The sequence below is a fragment of the Spea bombifrons genome, chromosome 5, assembly GCF_027358695.1.
Source record: "Spea bombifrons isolate aSpeBom1 chromosome 5, aSpeBom1.2.pri, whole genome shotgun sequence".
NCBI classification, from domain to species: domain Eukaryota; kingdom Metazoa; phylum Chordata; class Amphibia; order Anura; family Pelobatidae; genus Spea; species Spea bombifrons.
The window spans coordinates 71406922-71429276 of NC_071091.1; the positions used below are offsets into that span (position 1 = coordinate 71406922).

The window sequence follows — 22355 nt, forward strand, 5'->3', positions numbered from 1 at the left end:
TATTTGGCTAATCAATGTTGGAGCAGGAAATAGTATAATTTTACTCAAGTTAAATTTATTTTAAAATGTCCATCTTGGATTACTTTTTAGTTGGTTATGTTTTCATTTATATAAAAAAATGCCTATGTATACATTCATAACAGTAAATATATTTGTTTAAACTGTGTCATGTGGGTAAAGTGTAAATACTTTTATAAAAAAAAAATGTAACCAAGATTTATAATTACATTTTATTTTATAGTGCAGTTTCTTTATTTTACTGTACTATCGAACCGCTGTCTTATACTATTCTTGTGCTTCCAGCAAAGTTACACAATATGCATTCGTTTGGTACAACACTACTATACACAATGTGGTATAATTTTATAAATCTTGATGACGTCTGATGACCATGTGCATGTTATGCCGTAGTGTCAAAGGCGCCCTTTAAGTTACCTCCTGGTGGGAAATAGAGACTCAGGTGCAGTTAAGGTACCCTAAAAGCATCAGAGCCACTTTGAATAGCTTGGCCTCTTGCTGCAGATGGTGCTGATCTTTGCTTGTCCAATGAGGGTGATCTATAATTCAAAATCACTAGAAGGGGAGGATATGAACCCCGTCAAATTAATCATGAAAAGGCCCAAGTCTGCTTGCAGAAAGACTAAGCGGTGCCATTTCCTTATGACCCTAAAGTGCAGAGATTGGAGAAACACTATGTACGTTTTAAATTGCATATTTTATTACATTATTGTATGCAGAAAAAGTGCCTGACTATAGATCTCTCTGAAATGCATTTTTCCATAATACACACCTCTTTTACCTATAATTATAATCCAAAGTACTGATACCTTTTAAGCAAAAACATAGAGACAGAATGTTCTGAATTACTGAGTGAAAGGGTCAGAATAGTAGGTTAAGTGTAATCTAGCTTGTCTTGCAAGTGTTGAACTCTGCCAGATGTTCCCCAAATAAATGTAAATGTTTTGCCTACAGAAACCAGATATTGTGAGACTGAAAATCAGCCCATCTGCTTTCTTCCCATTAAGTATTTTTGGCCATGAACTATGCTCACAGTGATCATGGTTGCAAATGTAGTTTTAAATGTGAGTGGTAACCAAACTGTAAGTAGAAGATGGGTAGGTGTAGCAGTATTGTTTTGCTCGTCATGATTGAGTTGTGTCCCCCCATTCCACCCCCCCTGCTCCTTACTATCGGTGACTGCAGTAAAATGCATCAGGCTGACTTCTATACAAGATTGTGTGTCTTGACCTTGCAACATGATGCTGCAGACTGAAAGCTTCAGCATAATGCTGGGAAAATACATTTTCGTGTAGATAACCAAGCTTTTAAGAAGGCCAATACACTTTGCAGCAGGGTGCGATTTTAGGTGGTAATACCGAGCAGCTTTCTGTACTTCAGTTATGAACCAAAAATGACTAATCTGTTCGATACTGATTATCATTTAATTCCTCACAACCACCTCAGTTTCTTAGTGTATACAAATTGACAGTCTTATCTTATTTTAGAGTGTGTGTGTGTGTGTGTGTGTGTGTTCAGGGCTCTGTGTGGGCCAGTCAAGTTCCTCCACACCAAATTTACCCAACCGTGTCATTATGGACCTTGCGCACTGGGGTAAAGTCATGCTGGAATAGAAAAGGGCCTTTCCCAAGCTGTTCCCATGAAGTTGGAAGCAAAGCATTGTCCAAAATGTCTTGGTATGCTGCAGCTTTAAGATTTCCCTTCACTGGAAGTTAGATTGGTTTGGAAGAACTTGGGTGACCCACACAGAGTCCATCGAACACCTTTGGGATAAACTGGAACAGGGATGAATTTCTATGTATTTAGAATGTAATGTCATCAAAGTCCCTGTGTAATGGTCAGGTGTCCCAATACTTTTGTCCATATTTATGACTGTTTATTTTCTTTTCTCCAATGCTCCAGGTTCATGTTCACTTGGTTTATAGTTTTTCATGCTTGCAGCAGTGAGTGGGATTTGGGAGATTTAGACTATAAGGCTGTATTTTTTTGCAGTAACAGTTGGGTATCCCTGAGGTGCAATATAAACCTTTGAAATTCATGTCCCAAGGGGTCAGACTCTGTTAATAAGATACCATATTTTAAAAGAGTCAATGAACCTCTGCAGCTGTACAAAATAAATGGCATTGCTTTTAATTGTTCAAGCGTGTTTATAACGGTACCTGCCACATCTATTGTTTTTATTTTCTTTACGTACTTGCTATACTAATTTGATTCTGAAATATATATCATTGGAGATGGCGCACTCAGCCTATTCCCCTGATTACATTAATTGATGCAAAAGGGTTATCATACAAATAGAATACGATGTTTTTAACGCTCAATAAGATAGTTTGCCACCAACCTGAATTTTCAAAAATAATAATTTCTGCATTGCCTTTTAATGAGCACCACTGTAGATCAAAGTACACTAAAAATGATTTTATCCTTCCCGGTCAGGTTTGAATGGAAGGGGACGTTTTCCTCTGGCTTGTGCCGGTGCCAATTCCAGCACAATCCTATGTAACAGAGTTCCCAAAATAAAACATGCATTCCTGGATGGTGATCTCATTCACTTTTACTAATTAAGTTTAATAGTGTGCTTATGAAGAGTTGAGAAGCTGAAGAGAAAATTAGGTCACAAGGATCTGTATTGTATTGTTTCAAAATCTACCATATAGCTTTTTTTTTTTTATTTAAAAAAACAAACAAAAATAAAACCTATATTTCCTCTTTTTAATACCCTGACAGTAGATTATATATATTAATAAGCAAGACTAGAATAGTATCACCAAGGCAATAAATGAAAACAAATAGATCTTTCGATGCAGTAGATGTAGATTAGTATTGTATAGTCATTAATCAGTGATTCAACAGAGAGTGAGAGAGAAATCAATTTCCAGTCCTGTTTAAATGTAAAATGTGTTTTAGGAACACCATGTCCATGTGTGTACATTTACAGCCAAGTTAACATGTAGAGCAGATCCATTTTCCATAATACTGTATGTCCTTTTCCTTTGATGTATTCATTGGGACGTGAGTAGGAGAATGGAGTTATATTTAAACCTAACCTTTTATAGATCCTAAGTACCTGGTAAACCGGAGATCCATTTACAGAGCAGAGGTATTTTCTGTATGTGACATGTGGATTTTAGTACCCAGCTTTTAAGAGTACTGCCTGTGGCAAATGGACCTTTAGTCACATGATTTTACTTTTTTTCAGCAAAAGTGCTTTTCAGACAAACTATTCTTCAAAGTTCAACATATCCACAAATTGTAATTCAGCCAACCCACAAAGCACTTTTTTTTGTTCCCTCTTAAACTGTTTTGTCTGGATTTGCTATCGGTCAGTAATACACATAGGGGTGACTTATTACTCCAGAGGGGGCATGATAGGGAATTGGTGTAAGGGTGTGTGTGGGGTGTGGGGGTCGGCAGTCTTTGTCCCTGTGGGCACTAATCCTGTTTCAAGATTTCATAAATATTAGTACGCTACTAAAACTGTCACTTAAGCATTGCAACAGGCATTATCCTTTAATCCCAGTTTGCATGCCGCACTTCAGACATTGAATTACAATTGCTTTTATGTGGCAAATAGACCAAGCCTAGTCAGTCTGTCCTTGATCCAATGACTGTTGGACCACAACAACTCATATCACTCAAAAGCATTGCAGATATTCAACTGCCTTAAATACAAATGACATGGAGCAATGTAAGTGTATTTAAACCCACACATCCTAATCTATGGGGATGAGGATTTTTAATGAAATTGATGCTATATTTTTTCCGATTTTCTTACAACAACAAAATAAATTGTACATTTTTCCCATTTGAATTACTGGTAGTCATGCCCATTGCTGGTTAAACCGTGTTTGCACTCCATAAGAAAGTCTGGACTTTGTTCCCTTGGGAGCTTACTTCTCATGCTGTGTCCTAACATGGCTTATGGACTGCTACAGAAGTGATATGTTACTGGGGGAACTCCTCTTGTTGTAGCTATTTTGGATAAATCTAATAATGTTAAAGGAGCAAAATGTTTTGAAACGCTTCATTTTAAGAATCAGCACCTGTTATTGTGTCACAAGAATTAAGCGTTCCCGGAACAAACAAAAAATCAATGTGGAAAAGTTTTACTGAAATCAAAGAATTATTATTTCTGGGAGGAGTCTGGGCATTCATCATTACTACAAATGTTTGCTTTTTTGGGTGGGACAGCACCTTTAACGTAATACATTTTAATTAATATCTTAAAATCTTTTGTCTTAACCGTCATAAATATTTGTCAACAAACTATTTTTGTATCCAACTGATGTACACACAAAGTAATATGGTGAATGACAAGGTAGGGGAAATTTGTTAATTTTCTGAGCAGATTGAATTGGTGAGTTTTACATTTATGTTTAAAGCGGTGATAGAGATTTTCACCATTCACAGTAAGTATTTTGTAGCACTTACACATAAATCAGCCATAACGTTATGACCACCTGCCTAATATGATGTAGTTCCCCCATTTTGCTGTCAGAACAGCACTGACCTGTCAAGGGCCTCCATGGATGCATCCTGGTGCCACGTGTTCTCCAGGTAACGCACCCGGCCATCCACGTGATGTAAAAGAAAATGTTATTCATCAGACCAGGCTACCTTCTTCCATTCCTCCGTGGTCCAGTTCTTATACTCATGTACCCATTGTAGGTACTCTCGGCAGTAGACAGGGGTCGGCATGGGCCCCCTGACTGGTCTGCGACTACGCAGCCCCCATACTCAACAAACTGCGATGCGCTTTATGTTCTGGCATCCTGCTATCAGAATCAGTATTTCCCTTTTCAGCAAGTTGAGCTACAGCAGCTCGTCTGTTGGATTTGACCACACAGACGAGGCTTAGCCCCCCACGTGCATCAGTGAGCCTTGGCCGCCCATGACCCTGTCACCGGCTCACCGCTTTTCCTTCCTTGGATCGCTTTTGGTAGTTACTGACCGCTGCAGACCGGGGAACACCCCACAAGAGGTTTGGAGATGCTCTGACCCAGTAGTCTAGCCATTTCAATTTGGCCCTTGTCAAAGTTGCTCAGATCCTTACGCTTGCCCGTTTTTCCTGCTTCTAACACATCAACTTTGAGGACAAAATGTTCCCTTGCTGCCAAATATATCCCACCCATGATTACAAGATCAGTGTTATTCACTTCACCTGTCAGTGGTCATAATGTTGTGGCTGATCGCTGTATATATTATTTTTATAACCTTTTGCAATAAGCTTGCCGTTCATTGTATAATGTCACTAAGCAGCTTATTGAATTAGAAAAACTGGAAGGCAGGAAAGGATAAGGATTGCTTGCATAGTTTTTGAATGTCAGGTGCCTGGTCAGTGCTGAAATAAAAATGGACTTTATTATGTGAAAATCAAGGTAATAATATTTACATTCCATTTGGTAAACATCTACCTGGGGTCCTGTAAAGCCTGTGTTGATTGTCTATAATTTAATCCAATCCTTGTGTAGAGGTGTATTCCGTTTTTAGTTTAAAGGCCCTTAAAACCTAGAAGTGCTCTTCTGAAATAATGTGGATTTTTTTTTCTATAACCTAAATATATTTCCCGCAATGTGCACATAAAGCTTTAAAAGAACAGCTCAGTGACATTTGATCTGTTGAAGGAACAATGTCTAGTTAAGCATTTGCTGCAGGGTGACAAGGTTAGTTGAAAAGTCAATCCCAAGCGGGGTTATTAACCCCAAACAAAGAAGCTTCAAGAATATTTGTACAAAAGCTTCAATAAGAAATATTTTTTCATTAAACCTGTTTTTATGATGTGTGTGATTATTTATATATATATATATATATATATATATATATATATTTCTAATAACAGAAAATCACATGCTTTATCTGTGATTTATTTTGCGTCCAGCTGCTGGTGTTATTTTGTTACATTTAGTAGGAAGCCTGCGCAGTTTCAGGCTGTGGCTTCCTGGTGTGGCGTGTACGTTCTCTGCTAGCAGCAGCTGCAGGCCGATATATCCGTCAGTCCCAGAATAACATGCTCTCTGCATACCTAGCCCACTCGGGCAACAATGCAAATCAGGCTTTATCAGATCAGACAAAGAACTGAAAAATCTAATTACAGGTGCTGTGAGCTTTCTGGAGACCTGTAGGGGGAATGAGATTACAGTTAATCATGCAAAAGTTGTGTAAAACAGCCGATGCAAGTTATTTCATCACAATTATTTTATTGATCGGTATTTAGGCTTAGTGTCTCTGTGGCAGAGATGGCAAACATATTGGGATCTATTAAGTGCATAGTTGGCCAGACATTAGCCTTGGGGTGCTAAATCACGCTGGAAGTGTTCGTTAAAGTATATGAAGTGCCAACCCAGCTCTTAGGTCATGGGAAGCCTCCAACCCTTGCATGTCTAACACACAATACAACGGCTACTACTAGCTGTTTAACTAGTAAGAAACTAAGTACAATTGATTTGTCTTCTAGTACAACTTTCAGGCCGGGTCCCTATTGTAATCCGAGACACTCGGCTGATGGAAACAGGCATTTCTTGGTGAATGGTAAACTCGCCAACCATCTTCTACTTGTGGCCTACTTGTAAGATTACAAAAAATTTAAAACGGGCTGGAATTGGACCGTGAGATCATAATATAGTTTCATGACTGGTATAAACCTGTACAATGTATTAGTTGTGCCATTCTTTTATGGGGTATTTTAACCAATGGCTACATTATTATTATTATTATTATTATTATTATTATTATTTATATAGCGCCAACAATTTACGCAGAACTTAATACAATACACATATTCAAGGAGTATGACAAGTCTAGAATTGACAGACTAAGACAAACCCATACATTAGGTGGAGAGAGCCCTGCTCGCAAGCTTACAATCTTTGTAAAGCAGGTGGGAACAAAGTAATGGATCAGAAATCAAACATAATAACTTTCTGTAACATAATATACAAATTCCTGGGAAAGAACAGTCAGCATTCAACAAATGTCCTTTCCTATAATCATTTTGTTTCCGTAGAATCACAATACATGGTAGGACACTGCTTCTTTTTGGGATCTCCTTCTAGACATGCTAAACAAAAGTTCTGGGACCACTTTAGCCACGCTGTTGTTGGCCCATTACATCATTTGAAAATTTGAATTGACTTTTCTACAGAGAAAAATGCTTTAGCAATAAAGTTTTGCTAGGTTGTGTAGAGTTAAAGCTCTAGTTCCAGTTTAAATGATGCAGATGGAACAAACATGAATGCAGTGCATCATACAAAGGTTACTTATGAAAAGTAATTATTTTGTAGTTTGCAAAGAGGTCTACTCGCTAAAGCAACAGGTGGTATGTTCTGCTGCTTAAACAATTCCATTGTTTGCTAAATTACCTTTAAGCTTTGTAGGTAAAAAAGTTCAATTATCTGCCAAAATATAGTTATATAGTTATAAAATATAGTTTTTAACTGTTATATAAAAATCTGACCAATACACTCAACAAAGTAGTTCTTATTTGGTATATTATTTATTTCTTTATGTGCCTTTTCAAAATTGATTCAGTGATGAGATTGGAAACATCAGGTTGTAGGAAGTAGGAAAACATCTTTTATTTCAGTGTCAGCAGGTGCCACCTAGTGGTGACACAGTAGAGCTACATTATTCTGATAGTTGCTAGAACTGATAGTGTTGAATGTTTACTTTTTATTGTCTGCCTTGCATTAATACAAGTAACCGCCTCCTCTGATGAGTTGCATGATTATAGTTATTTTTGTTGGAAAAATGAATATGGAATTGTGGGAATGAAGTACAAAAAAAATTTAACTCTGTCAAAATCAATGCCAACATTGTCTTTGACATAGTATGGCACTGTCAGTCTTTCCCAAGTGTTCCATTCAACAGTGAATAAGGCTCTGTGTGTCGTGGACATCGTAAAGAATACTTTTAAATTAGTGTGGTGAGCCAATGTTGTCATCGGGCTACTGAGTCATTAGCAACTAAATAGGCAAAACCCTTCCCACTGTGAATTATTTTATTCTTCATTCATGCTTGGCTTTGTTTATCTTAAAACTTCTATGTGGTAAAATTGGTTTTGAGCAGTACTGCCAGTCTCTGCCATTAGTCAGTCTCCTCACCACCTCAACTACTTTCCTCTTGTTCTCTACCTCTAAATTGAGTACGTTTTAAATAGTGTATCTTTCTCTGGAAGAATTATAAAATCAATTATACAGTACACGTCTGCATACTGTGCCTCCTGTGTAATCCATTGGGATGTACAACGCCTCTTATGAATTTAATGTGCCTTAGTGAACAATATCTCTCATTGATCATAATAAGACAACGTTTCTATTCTCCTTGTCTGCAGAAGTAAGTTAAAATAAAATGTAAGGTTTTACATCATGAGATTTAAAAACAAAACCTGCCGAAATTAAACTTTTGGTCACTGGCAGCTGTCAAGGTTTTTAGTTGAACTCCAACTTAGTTTAGACTCATATCCCTAGCTGTGTCTGTATTAGATTTGTCTTATGGCTGGATACATGCTGCCTGAGATTCATGGAAATTTTAGCTAAAAAAATGCATTTTTGGTTACTTCTGCCGTAAATACCTTCTCTAAGATGGTAGTTATCTACCATTAGCATTGTGCATTCATTTGTCATGTGCTTAAGAACAAGCCTGTTACCATGGCACACAGCACTGAGCGAACTCTAATATTACATGTTAAATTACAGTTCTCTGTAGATAAGGCACTGAGCAAACACACATGTCCTGTGTTTATATTGGTGCCGTTGCAGGGTGAAGGAAATCCTTCTTCTTTTGCTAAATTGTTTAAGTTGATTTTCAAAATAGAAGCCACGGCTCATAGAGAGACAACCGTTGTGGGTTATGATAAACTTATTCATACATGAAAGGTTAAAGGGAATATTTACTGCCCCTGACAGCCCCACCGAAGAGGTGCTTTGCGAGTACATTTAGTATGCTTTTTTATGAAAACATGTAAAAGGCGCTCATCTAAGGTAGAAGCTGCGGCTTCTCTCCTCCTTCGTGGTACTACAATTCTTGTCGCTAATTTGCTGCTTGAAACAGGCGATCAGTGGCAGGAAAGTTCTACCATTTAAATCATGGGATTGAATGTGGGGTACTTCAGCAGGTAGGAAAAAGGACACCTCGGATCAGTTCAACTAGCCAAAATTACAAACAATACTTAATACTGTGGTGTGTGTGTGTCTCATACTACGGAATTAACGTTTTTTAACAAAAGTAAATGCTTTGTAGGCAAAAGATCATGTGACTAGCTGCACTTAGGTTTGGTAACCTTTATACATAGCCTTCTGCATAAAGGCTATAGAACAACACTTGATCATTTTTTATTTATTTATTTATTTTTTTTTTTTATATATTTCTCCACCAACCCTTATATTGCTAACACCGATTTAATCTGAATAATACATGTTTTTGTTTTATTAGACAAAAATGCATGTTTTCTTTGCCCCGAGTCCTCATCGGCTGTTATTCCCCAGTTCAGCCATACAGTGGCAGCAGAGTTCCACCAGTTTTTCACTTCCGCTACGTTGAGTTCTTAAATCTGTTTTAGTAATTGAACTAATGATGAAATGAGGCAATTTCACACCTGAATACTGCTTCTTTGCCACATAGAAAGGAGAGCAGAATTTCTGGATATCTACAAAATTAGCTGTGTGAAGCATATGAGGGAGGGCAAAAACATATATTTATTTGAAAGAAATACATTTCTATAACTCGCCAGACAAAAAGTTTTGAACAAATCCAGATACCTACATATGCATGTTATCTTGATTTATGAGTGGTGATCCCTCTAAACGAGTTTATAAAAAATGAATTCTATTGTTGTTGCGAGAAAAATAGCTGCCAAATTACATTTTTGGCTTTGATATTTTCCTCCCATTATGGGTCGATGTAAATGGGGATGTAGAGCTGGTTGCTGCCGAAGAGTCTGAGGAAAAAGCACTTTTCAGTTTTGTTTTTGCTGGAATTGAGCATACTGCCCATCAGTACAAGCTTCTTACCCAGAATCCCTTTTAACTTCCTCTGAACTCTTCTCATTCATCCAAACACATGCATGCATGTTTCCAAACAGAACGCATCACCTTAAACATGCTTACTTCATCCATACGTGTTGGTTGGTTATAAACCGTTTTGAGGAGGATCCTGCTTAAACAAGCTTACAATTTAGAGGTTATAATTTTCTTCCTTAACCTTGGTTTGTGCTTTTATGAAACACTAATTGGCAAATATCTACAAAAAATAGTATATATATATATATATCTACACATGACTTGCCAGGTTTTAGAAATATTATTAGCCTGACTTACACTGTTCTGCATCTTCTACAAAAATGAGTATCAAAAAGTTTTTTTTTTTTTCTTTTCTTTTCTATAATCCTTTACATCCTGTAGTCTTAGGAGACCTCGCTAATCATGTTGTGTAGTAATACACTTTATTTGTACTTGAAGTAGTAATATCTTTACTTTTGTGAAATATGGTATATTTATGGTATACCATTTGCTCTGCTAACAAAAATTACTTCCCCACCTTCATAGCTTTTTAACACTGATCACTTTTTTCTTTTTCTTTCATCATCTTATGTCTTGGGAGGGAGCAGTATTCCAAGAGACATATCTGCTCATTCGGTTTAACTAAAAAGGGGTTTAAATGCACCAGATCATGCCTACTGTATGATGAATGCTTATGTGATCACCCTAGAATCCTGGGATATGACAGCAATGATGTGCAAGTGGGGTCACACTGTGCCATTAGAAACCCAATGATACAATATCTACTAGTTTGCTATAATGCTGGGACCTCACACTTTGGAAAGCTGAGGCTTATTAGAAGGCAGTGCTTTTCAGTCGTAAGGTCAATGTGTATAGTTATCCCGTGTATAAATAAAACCTAAATGACTGAAATAAGTATGTTAGAGCCACAGTGACTTCTCTTGTAGCATTTACAGGGTCATCTCTGTCCTTGCTCTATTGATGGCACCCAGCACATTTCAGGCATCGTGCCTGCAGAAAAGCAATTCTGGCTATAAAATTGATATAGAGAAGGTTGACATCCCTGTGTGGTCCAGGTCCTTTACCGGGTCATTCTATAAAGCTGTCTTTTGCCGATAAAGCTGATCTTGTAAAAAGGCCATGTCTCCCACAAATAATCCAGCCCATAGTTGCTGGAGGCCTTGAACTGTTCACAGTCACTTTTCCTCGTATGAACTAATTGGAATGTATTGTGTTTTCTTTTTTACCACCAGGATGGTAAAGCGCAAAGCTTTGTTGCAGTGCATGCTAGTTCTTCAAATGATACAGCCCATCTCACCAGTTTATCATATATTACATTCCTTTATTGTTATTTCATAATTATACAAGGGCAGCAAATGTGTGGATTTGTGCTGGCTCAAGTGTGCAGTCCATCTTTTTGAGATTGTTCGGGTATATACTATATTGGGGGGGGGGTAATTTAATCCCGCACAACATATGTGCATTATGCTTCCACCCCCCATTGTTTTTGTCATTTATGCAGGTACATATATATTATATATACATGGGGTAAATTGTCAAACAAATGCATTTATTGAAAACAGAGCTGCTGACTGTTGTGTGGCTATTGGGGTCTTGACTGTACTAATAATCCACATTTTACTTTCTAAAGTGGCCCATGTTAGAGACGCCATGCATGCAGAACTGTCCATTGAAAAAGCTATGATACTTTTTGATGATTAACATTAGTTATGGTTTATTTTGTAACTTAATCGTGTTCAAAAGCTTTCTCTTATAATTTTTTTATTTCTTAACAGGAGTGAAACAATATCGTCATGACTATTCAACAGAGGATATGCCCATGCAAATCTCTACGACAAACAGTCATCATAACTTTATTTCTGATAACACCAGCAAACTAGGATGGCCAATGCAATCCTCTTTAGCATCCAGCAAACATCCAGACTTTAGCTATGTCAAATCTGAATTTGCTTCCAGCTTAAAAATACCAGCATTCAACTACAAAAAAGAGCCTTGTGGTTTTGTAAACAATACTACCCAAGATGGTGGCAGCACTTCATTTTCCGCAATGGAACAAAGTTCAGAAAATGCTGTTGACATGAAAAAGGTTTTATCTGCGGAAAAGAACCCACCCAATGGAGTGACATTAGACCTTCTGAAGAAGCATGTGGAGGCAGAAAAAGGTGCTAGTGGAGAAGACTTTGTTCCATTAAATCTTAGTCAAAAATCAACCAGGGCAGAAAGCTGTAGTAAAGAATCTATTTCTGCGCTGCATGCTTCGTTGGTTGCTCATCAGTGTCCCTTCTGTAGTCATAAGACTTACTATCCAGAGGTTTTATGGATGCATAAAAGAATTTGGCACAAAGTGAGTTGCAACTCTATGGCACCTCAATGGGTTCAACAAAATGGATTTAAAAATTTGAAAAACAATGTACTTTTCTTAGCTAGGAGTGGGCGTACAGGTCCCCCACCTGCACTTGGCGGCAAAGATTGTCCGCCTTTGCCTATTGGCAAATTTGCTCATACTCAGTTGCCTGCTCGTTCTTCAACTTCCAAAGGAAACTCAAATTTAGGAAATGTTTCTAAGACAATTAGTGGATCTCAGGGGCGCGATAATGCCCGTGGCTTAGGTGGGTCTAAAACTACAAGTTTTGACATGCAGCGGCAACCTAAGTTGACACAGACACCAGAACCATATAGTCCCACGGTTAAACAACCTCTACCAAGTCCAAATATGAAGCCTAAATATGAAACAAGCCCAAAATTCCTTCAGGCCGGAAATCTCAACAGAAATCCATCACCTTCTCAGTCATCTGTAACTAGGCAAATTCTTCAGCCATCTAGTAGTAAGCAAATGGAAAAGTATCTCATGCCCCAGGGAGGACCTAGTTTTGCACCTCTAAATAGTAAACTGTCTGTCTCTGACACCGTGAAAACCAAGTACACCCTGCAGCAACCACCTTTCCCGTTTCACATGGTAGAACCCCAAGCAAAACATGAGAGTTCTCCAGCACCTCAGCGAGAATCTCAGGGCAAAATAATGAATGAACAAGGGGCATTGTCCAACATTAGTGCAGGAATCAAAACAAGCCCTGTTTCACAAACACCACCAGGTTCCACAGGAGGCCATCTACCTTTCACATCAGTTAAACAAGAACCAGGACCTGAGGGCAATGAAAAACATCTGGACATTTTAAATATCTTCAAGACCTACATTCCAAAGGACCTTGCTACTTTATACCAAAGTTGGGGCGCTAATGCAAATCATATGGAAAATGCAGGTAAATTGTTAGAAAATATGCTCCTGTTACACTTTTATATAATATAATCCCATGGAGATGGTGAATCCAACACATTGTAATGTTAGGAGTTAAAAAAAAAAAAAAAAAAAAAAAACATAGTGTGCCATATAACGGCGCTTAATTGAGTTTCACATTGGGTGCCTTCCAATCACTCCCTGTCAACATTTTTTCCCCAGAAACCCTAAGAACTTGCTCTAATTATGCATATACTTATTAACAGATAGACTTGCTGTATTCCATCCGTGACTATGACTGGTTCTAGTCAAATGCATGCTTGTCACCCACTTATTTTTCATTGCCATTTGTATACACAGCATTGTAATGTGCCAATAACATTTTAAATAGTGTCAAAAATCTGAAGAAAACATAATCCATTTTTATCCAGCTGATGGCATGAGGCCAAATGTATGCCAAAACTCCCATTTGATTTGTTTCCCAGCCCATGCTTCAATGACCACTTGTCTTACCACTTGGGAATTGGCCACTAAATGCTCAAAATATTAGCCTAAGACCTGATATAGGATGTTTATTTTGTGCATAACTGCCTGTTATTGTAAAGCAAAATGGTGTGCATTCAAGTTCATATTCCAGTCACCAGTCATCCAATTTACCCTTCTTGTATTGAAATCACTGGGAGACTTTGTATTCCACTAGGAGATTTAGACATAGCTAAAGCACCAAATGCTGTTATTTTTGTGGAGTGGAGCAAATGATATTCAAAATGTAACATACAGAACTAAAAGTCAGGCTTGTCTTTCTTGATCAACAGCAAAGACAATAGCTAGCCCTTTAAGTCAGATGTTGTAAATTGACCTTTGGAAAAAAGAGAGGTTTGAGTGGCTTTCCACAAATGCTAATGGCCCAGAAAACATGTTTACTAAAGACAGGAAGAGGGCTGTTATGCTCTTACTGTCTCGCCATGTCCATAATGACACTCTCATTTCCAGATGTCTTTAGTCTGTACCTTCTAGGGCTTGGGTCAAAGCAGAACCAGCAGGCAGGTAGGTAAGGGCTAAAGGTTTGATAAGTCTGTGATGGCTCCACTCATTCTGAATTTGTCTCCAAGGTACATCCGCCCAGGGGGGACAGGCAAACTCTGCTTCTGCTCATTTTCTATTATCCATGTGGCTTGTCCCTGGCACGCTGGAGTCACTTTGATTTGCCTGATACACTGTTTGACAAAGCTGGGTGATGGCTCAAAAGTGGATCCAGCTGCTCTGGAAAGCACACACCTGACATGCCAGTCCTGGTGCGGGCACATCACGGGGAAGGTTTTTTAATTCAATGTAATTTATGCATTCTCGCAGTCCTGCGTGTGCCTGGCCTGTCATCTCCAGCCTAGATGAAGGCTGACAGTTGTCATCTAGGGCCTGAAGGTAGCCTCACATGATGACACATTAGACATACTAATGATGTTTTCTTCCAGCATAATGTTTTCTTCTCAACATCTCTCCTTTTCTTCTCCCTCATGCCCCCCCTCTTCGATAAACCAAAGGAATGCTTAGGACACAGGCACGACAAGGAGATTATGTTTGCATTGAATGTGGAAAATGTTTTACACAGCCGAGCCACTTAAGAACCCATATGAGGTCCCACACAGGTACATTTTCGGTTTTCCTTTTTTTCCTTTTGCATAAACAGTTAAGGTAATCACTTGAATGCTATCCAATGCAAACCTTGCAGGTCTGTGAAACTACTGTTCTTTATTCTTTTGCGTACTGTTAAATAAGGAGTTACACAAAAGAGAGTTCTTTTTTCTTTATGGACGTTTTTTCATGGCAGTCCTCATGTCCGTGAAGCAATGCAGTATTAAGTTAATTTCTTGCCTGATAATATGCACAAAAAGTATTCTGGCAATGGAATGGTTAATGACAGATTAATATTTCCAGATAAATATGATATACGCTCATGCCAAGTCCATTTCATATCTCCATTGTTAATGTCATTATCACTATTTTTTTTTTTTTTTTTTTTGCTAAAGGGTAAATGGCATACCTTTTGTTGATCAGTGAAAGGGGGAATTGTAATCACATCTGTTGAAGCCTGCATGGATTACTCTGTTTAGACCCTGGTAGTGTCAGATTGTCATAGAATACTGTGAGTGAATTAGACTAGTGTGCTGTTCTTCAGAAGTGTGAATGATGCATACATAAGCCAGTCTGATGTGAACTGACAGAGGCCAAATGGTAAGTAATGCAAGAAGAGGGTCCCTTTAGACACACACACACTGATAATTAATGTTGTCAGTGATTGCTTTCTTCAGCACCAGAATCTGAATTAAAAAGGGCAGTGCCCTTAGGCTGCCATTAGCACACTCTCTCACTGTAAGTGTTATAGTAAATTGGTATGTTCTGGCCACAGGCTAGTAGCTGGTATTTCTTCTGTATTAATGTGGTTAAACGGTCTCGGTGATGTACACACACTAACGAAAGCCTGAATGCTCCTCTGTTTAACAAGACCCCTTGTTCCCACAGTGGTATTTGAGTCTAATGGACTCCGAGGTACTGAAGTTCACACCACCTCCGCAGATGCCCCAAAACAAGTATGTTGTCAATTGAGTGTTTTTTTTCTCCTTTTTCTTTTGTTTCCTGGGGAGAAACATTGTACAGTGGTACTCCTCAGTAAAGCACTGGTCTTTCATCCTAAAATGTAATACATTGTTGCCTATTATATGCAACGGTCATTGATTAGTAAATTCTTCCTCTTTAACATGGATGGAAGAATTCTATGGAAATGCATCCTGTAAATGTACAAGCCTACAAGGCCTTATTAATGCTAATTCCGTGAGTATGGTTAAATAATATGTTCAATATGACGTCTGTGTTTTTCTGAAGAGTATATGTCCAAATGTTCCATCTAAAGTCTTTAGAGCAACTCCTTATCCTTAACTTCACAGCTTCTGTGGACTCTGTGGTGGTGTGCTATCCTATGTCTAATGTCGAGTTTTTCCTCTTTCAAAGAAAAACCTCCCTTTCGGCTTTTCTCTCATTTCCTCCTACTCTCAAAGACCTCACAAATGAATGAAGTAAACACAGGCCCATGGTGAGCCGAATTTGGTGCTTCGCAGTGGCCTCATTAGTGAAGTCGGTGTATTCTTGTACTCTCGTTTAATCCAACAGAGGAAAAAATATTTAGCAGATTAGGGTTAGACAGATCCCAGGAACCAGGTGGCTATGAGGCCTAACAAATTACTTTGGCTATCTTACTGTATGTGCTGTTTTATATTGCTCTCTATGTATTCTTGGCTCCTTAAAAAAACACGCTGTCTCCTGGGTTTACTTGAGTTTGTAATATTGGAGAATACTTTTTCTATAATTTTTTGCAACTGGGGCAATTCATCAGGACATTATATAATATATAAATTACACTGGCTCACAAATGATTCTTATAGACTCATCTCAATTGGTTTGGTTTTCAAGAATTGAGTTTCATTTATTTACAAATGTTTTTGCAACATAATGCATTTATCACTTAAAGTACTCATCCCATTCATCTGCGCATCCTACGTAAAGCCACGTCTTAAAGGCTAGAACAAGTATGTGTTGCTGGAAAAATCTTACATCTTAAGAAGGAAAGTATTTTTCCATGTATAGGTTTTTCCAAATACATAGGTAAACCCAATGGTAGCTGTTTCTCCTTCTGATGACCATTAATTGTAGGTGGGTGGATTATTATTTTTTTATTATTTTTTTATTTTTTTGCTCGTCTTCTAGTCAGTGACCAGTCCTTGAATTTTGTCATTACTACTAAATTCCAAAGTGCTACAAGATTGAAGGCAATTTTTTTCTAAATTACCAGCAACTCCTCAGGACTCCTCAGGATTTGTTTTTTTATATAACAAAATTAAACCAAGAAGATTTAGAAGACCCTTGTCTTTAGACAAATCTGTACAATGACATATGTATTTTTACTTTAAAAATGGTTACGTTTCAGTAAAGCACTTCAATATTTTAAACTCTTGAGTAAAGTCATAATTCATCTTCGCAAATCAAGGTGTATTTTGATGCAATGTTTGTGCAACTTTTGTGTTTACAGAAATTAAATCTTGCATTTATCACCGATTTTTAGTTTAATTCACTGCTATGAATGTAGTCCACTGCTAAATATTTTTTTTTTACCTGTCTAGTTCCACAATTAAAAGTATTCCATTATTAGTAACGTTACTTTAAACTGTGTTGCTGGTGCATATATTTCCTTTAATCCAAACAGACAGCGGGTATTTATTTATAAAAGCGGAACCCAGGCCATTTTATTACCATTATATATATATATATATATTATATATTACTTCATAATGCCATGCCAAAAGCATTTCTTATGCTCTCTATAGATTTGACATATAAGCTAGTTCTAGCTTTTAAGACTTGCATCCCTAAGGGACAATGGTCTGATTGTGTATATTTTCTAATGCAAAATGAACTCTTAAGTTTAACGGTTTCTTTGTTTAAGGTTAACATATTAATTAAACATTAAGTTTGCCGTGATATTTTAAAAACATGGCATTGTTCAGTGAGGTTTAAAATGGCATTATAAAACGAAAACTCCAGGCTCACATTAATTCACACTTCTGCCTGCAGTATTCGTTACTTTAAGCTTTCTTATTTGTTCAGCATTTTGACAGATTTGTGAATGATTCTTTGGTTCTTGCCTCTGTCCTCTGCATACATTCGGAGTTTAACTGTCGCTGCTTCTTTTACGTCCCTCGTTTTACCTTTTCTCTTTACTGTCTACCTTGGTGTGTTCCTTAGATCTTAGTTGTTTAGATTTTGTTTTTGTTACTCTGTATTTTACTCCCATTTTGTAATCGAGAACAATGTTATATTTGTACTAGTAATATGGCAAGTAAAAGTTGAATACCAATATCCATTGCCACCCTTCAATGGTCTTGAACGCACCAGTATTTCTGAATAATTATTGCTTCATTGCTCGCTTATTCACAATGGGGTCTTCTAAAAAATAAATAAATAAATAAATAAATACTGAGTTTGTAGGTGAGCCAAGACACTTCAACTAACTATGCATAATCCTTGGTTAGCTTTTAATATATAAATAAACTTTCATGGCTGTAAAAAGCTATAAAAAAAAATTCAAGACCATACAAAAAAATTCATTGGTTAAGGGCAGCCTTTTTCCTGTCCCATGGGTGCAGCAAGAATTATAGTTAATGTAAGGGGATTTCACGATTGACAACCCACTAGCTATGCAATACATAGGGCTTACTCAACCTTTCATACCAGGCTTAGTCTGAGTTAAATTGTTACACTTATGGTATATTGAATAAACCATGGGGTAAAATGTTGGTATGCAAGAGAAGCCTTGACATGATCCTCATAGGTAGGCGTTTGACCCCAGAATATAAATCTTGTTTCTCAGTAACTAGATGAGTCAACAGCTTTGTATTTTATGGCTACATTTAATGGCCTGTACATGTGGGTAAAAAGGTTATGTTTCTACTCTTTCCATAGGTGAGAGACCATTCCAGTGCAGATATTGCCCATACAGTGCCTCTCAAAAAGGGAACTTAAAGACACATGTCCAATGTGTGCACCGGGTACCGTTTGACAACAGTGAGTACCCTGACAAACAGATTCTTAGGCCTCCAAATGATGATTCCAACATGGAGGATCAGCTAGAAAACATGCCTTCAAACCATCAAGTGGCTGGAGCTGTCATGTTAAAGTGAAGAAATGCTAAAGTGAAATGCTATTCAGTTCCGAGGATGATTAATTTGTTTGCTAAGATAAAGTGAAAAACATCCAGAAGGTATAAGACGGTTCTTAATGAAGCATATTCTCATCACAGATATGGTGAGGTAGGGTGCAAAATACAAAAACTGGACTTATTCAAATTTGAAGCACTGAAATCTTTTGCTGCTCCAATGGACTACATTTCAAAAGCAAGAAGGAGCGATATCAAATGGAGGATTGGCTTGGGACCCGCCTGCCACCGGATGTTCACAGTGACATTGCATCGTATAATACATTACTGGTCAAATTATACTTTTTACTATGAAGGCAGTGTTTCACACGGTGCCGTATTTAATGAGGGACACAGACCTGAACAAGGAAACACTTGCATTATATGAACACTAAAAAAAAAAAAGAAAGAAAAAGGAAAAAAAAAAAAGCTTCTCCATTTTACTCTCAGGACTGTTTTATAATAGGGCTACTTTCTTAAACCTGCTCACACAAAAATTATGCAAACTCCCTTCCCCCTTTGTAATAACCACACACCCGCTGCAGATTTTAGTACTGTACTAGAAAGGAATAGTCGTTGCCATGCATGGATTAGCAAATACATCTACTGCATGGTCCTGGTTCCTTATTGCAAGATCATCCCTTCTCAGAGCCGGTACCTTGAGAGGGATTGACATTTCCTTTTAATACTTATGCTTTATGGCATGTTTGGAAATCTTTTTATGAACCTGGTTTTGATGGCATTCAGGTTGTGGGGGTGGGGCGGGGATACAATATATGAAAAATTTTATATATATATCTATATATAAAGAAAAAAAAAAGCTTTATATACCTCTTCTGCAGCATTTGGTGGTGAGGTGGTGGTTATTAAAATATAGATGATAAATCAAGCAGTGTACTTAATTTACCCCATTTAATATAGCAGGCAGCATCCAGTTGTTCTGCACAAGTGGGGACTACATATGTATTCCATAGATATAAATATTTTTTTGTATTGCTGTGGCACTGTGTGTGATGGCAATGCCGCTAATATTTTTGAATTTTGCACATATGATTTTATGCATTATCAAAAAGTTACTGCTGCCTTGAAAGAAAAAAAAAATGTTCTGTGAAAAAAAAAAATCGCAAAAGCTTTACTAGAGTTTTTTTTTTTTTATTGTAACCTTTTGTAAAGGCAGGAAATGGGTATAAGAAATCGTAGCATGCTAAATATATTTTTCAAAAGAAGCAATAATTTTACATGTACAGATATGAATTTAACATTTTAATACCGTTTACTTTGTATTATAATAGTTTTTGGTTTTTGTAGTATGTGGGCTTCTGATATGGATTTGTTTAAACATAAAGAAATGTTTTAACAATGTATTATTATTTTTTAATGTAGGTTTTTTTTGTTTAATTGATTCTGGGATCCTATCATTGAATTTATGATCAGTACTTGGAAACTTGTATAACAGATCCACCCCTCCATCTTCGGTTATTTTGTACCACATCTCCTCCTCTCTGCTTTTATTTACCCCGTTGGCGCAAACGTCCCATTTTAGACAGGATGGTTGCGTGTACCAATCCCATTAGCAGTGCTAAGTGCGCCCGTGTATATCTGAAGAAAAAAACTCCGCAGTAGAGACAAAAAGTTGTAGGCGCCGTGTAGGAGAAGTGATCCTGGTGCTTAATTTGAAAAGTGGTCTTATCACCATAGCAACAAAGGAGAGCCTGTCAACAGGACATTCAATTGCTGCAGGTGATAACACAGCTTTGGTTTGACCCAGAATCACGTTTTAAACCTAACCCTCTGTGTGTTTTTTTTTTTGTTTAAGGGATGTTTTATGGATACATTCCATTTTGTACACGGTCTTTCAAATATTCCCTGGTCTCTTAATATATTGTTTCATATTTCACAAAATCAAATGGTTAGTTCAAAAAAAAAAAAAAACTCCGATATTTTGGTAGTTATGGAAAAGGGCCATGAACCCCTCCCCCCCCTTTGACGTTATGGAAACCTATTGTTGTTAAATAAAGTAGCCTGCAATGATCTTATATGGGAATTAATTGGACGACCTCTTTCATTTGGCACAGTCTTGAAGAACATCTGACAAATGGCAGGAAACAAAGCTGTCACTGGTGTTACGTAGGTATTAATCAACAGAGTTTACAATGTGGATTACTCTGCATGGAGAACAACAGTATGGGAAATCACTGCAGGTAATTACATACTGTGTAGACATAAGATATTCACGTAATTGAGCAAGCATTAGAAAATTCCAAGAAGCTGAACAGTCTTTTAATATCACACTTTTTTTTAGCCGTGTAGTTCTATTTTGTGCCCCCACGTATTGTGTTGATTTGTTAATGTAGAAATCGTCTAGGCTATAGTATTTAAATGATTTTTGTTTGTTATTTATTTAGTCAACCTGTTTTGATCATCTTTTTTTTATTATTAAATAAATTACTTTTAGCCTGACACACTCCTGTTAACCATCTATGGACTGTTACATACATTTCCTACTACCTCTGCCAATCTGCTGTTTCTCACTCTATAACAGGTTATTTTTTACTGCGCTCTAATGTAATTTACACAAATAAAGGGTTTGATTGTTTACACCGCAGGTCTCATTTTTTTTGCTTCGTTTTCCACCATTTAAGTTTTTCTCATTCGGAAAAATACTACTGTAACTTTGTTTTTACTGGGAACGTATATATGGCTAGCCTGTGTATGCTTCGGCCAAACACATCTCCAGCACAGAGCTTGGTGACGGGGTATAGCGCAAACAAACTATACGTATTTGACACATTTAAATGTTTCAGACCATCCAACTAATTTTGATTTAAGACAGACAACGTAAGTAAACACAAAATGCAGTTTTTAAATGTAATTTATCGAAGATAAAGAATTTATCAAAACCTATATCACACAGGTAATTGACCTCCTAAACCTTATAACCAGTTGTGTTGTTCCTGGTGGCAACAACTACAATCAGTTTGTAATAACTGTCAATGAGTCTTTTTATATCACTATAGAGCAATTTTGGCCCACTGTTCTTGGCAGAATTATTTAAATTTTGCCAACTTGGAGGCTTTTTGAACATGAACTGACTTTAAGGTCATTTCACAGCATTTCAATTGAAAATAAAGTCAAGAGTTTGACATTCAGCAGTGGGCTTGCTTGTGTGCTTTGAAAAATTGTCCTGCTGCATAACCCAACTGTGCTTGAGCATTCGGTCACAAATGATGGCCTGGTATACTCCTTCAGGAATTTTTTGGTAGAGAGGAGAATTCATGGTTCCATCAATTATGGCAAGTTGCCCATAACCTAAAGCTGCCAGAGACCATCATGCTACTGACAT

At 37.3% G+C, this 22355-nt stretch overlaps 1 protein-coding gene across 2 annotated transcripts in view; it reads left to right on the forward strand.

Moving 5' to 3' along the window:
- The window catches only part of ZNF516 (zinc finger protein 516), a 56365-nt gene extending 34753 nt beyond the window's left edge, over nt 1–21612 (forward strand). For both annotated transcript variants that reach the window (XM_053468369.1, XM_053468368.1), the window contains exons 5-8: nt 11810–13294; nt 14811–14915; nt 15790–15857; nt 18781–21612. In XM_053468369.1, the coding sequence (XP_053324344.1) occupies nt 11810–13294; nt 14811–14915; nt 15790–15857; nt 18781–18840 (1718 nt within the window). In that variant the 3' untranslated portion in view covers nt 18841–21612. The remainder of the gene's footprint in view (nt 1–11809; nt 13295–14810; nt 14916–15789; nt 15858–18780) is intronic.
- The last annotated feature ends 743 nt before the right edge of the window (nt 21613–22355 follow it).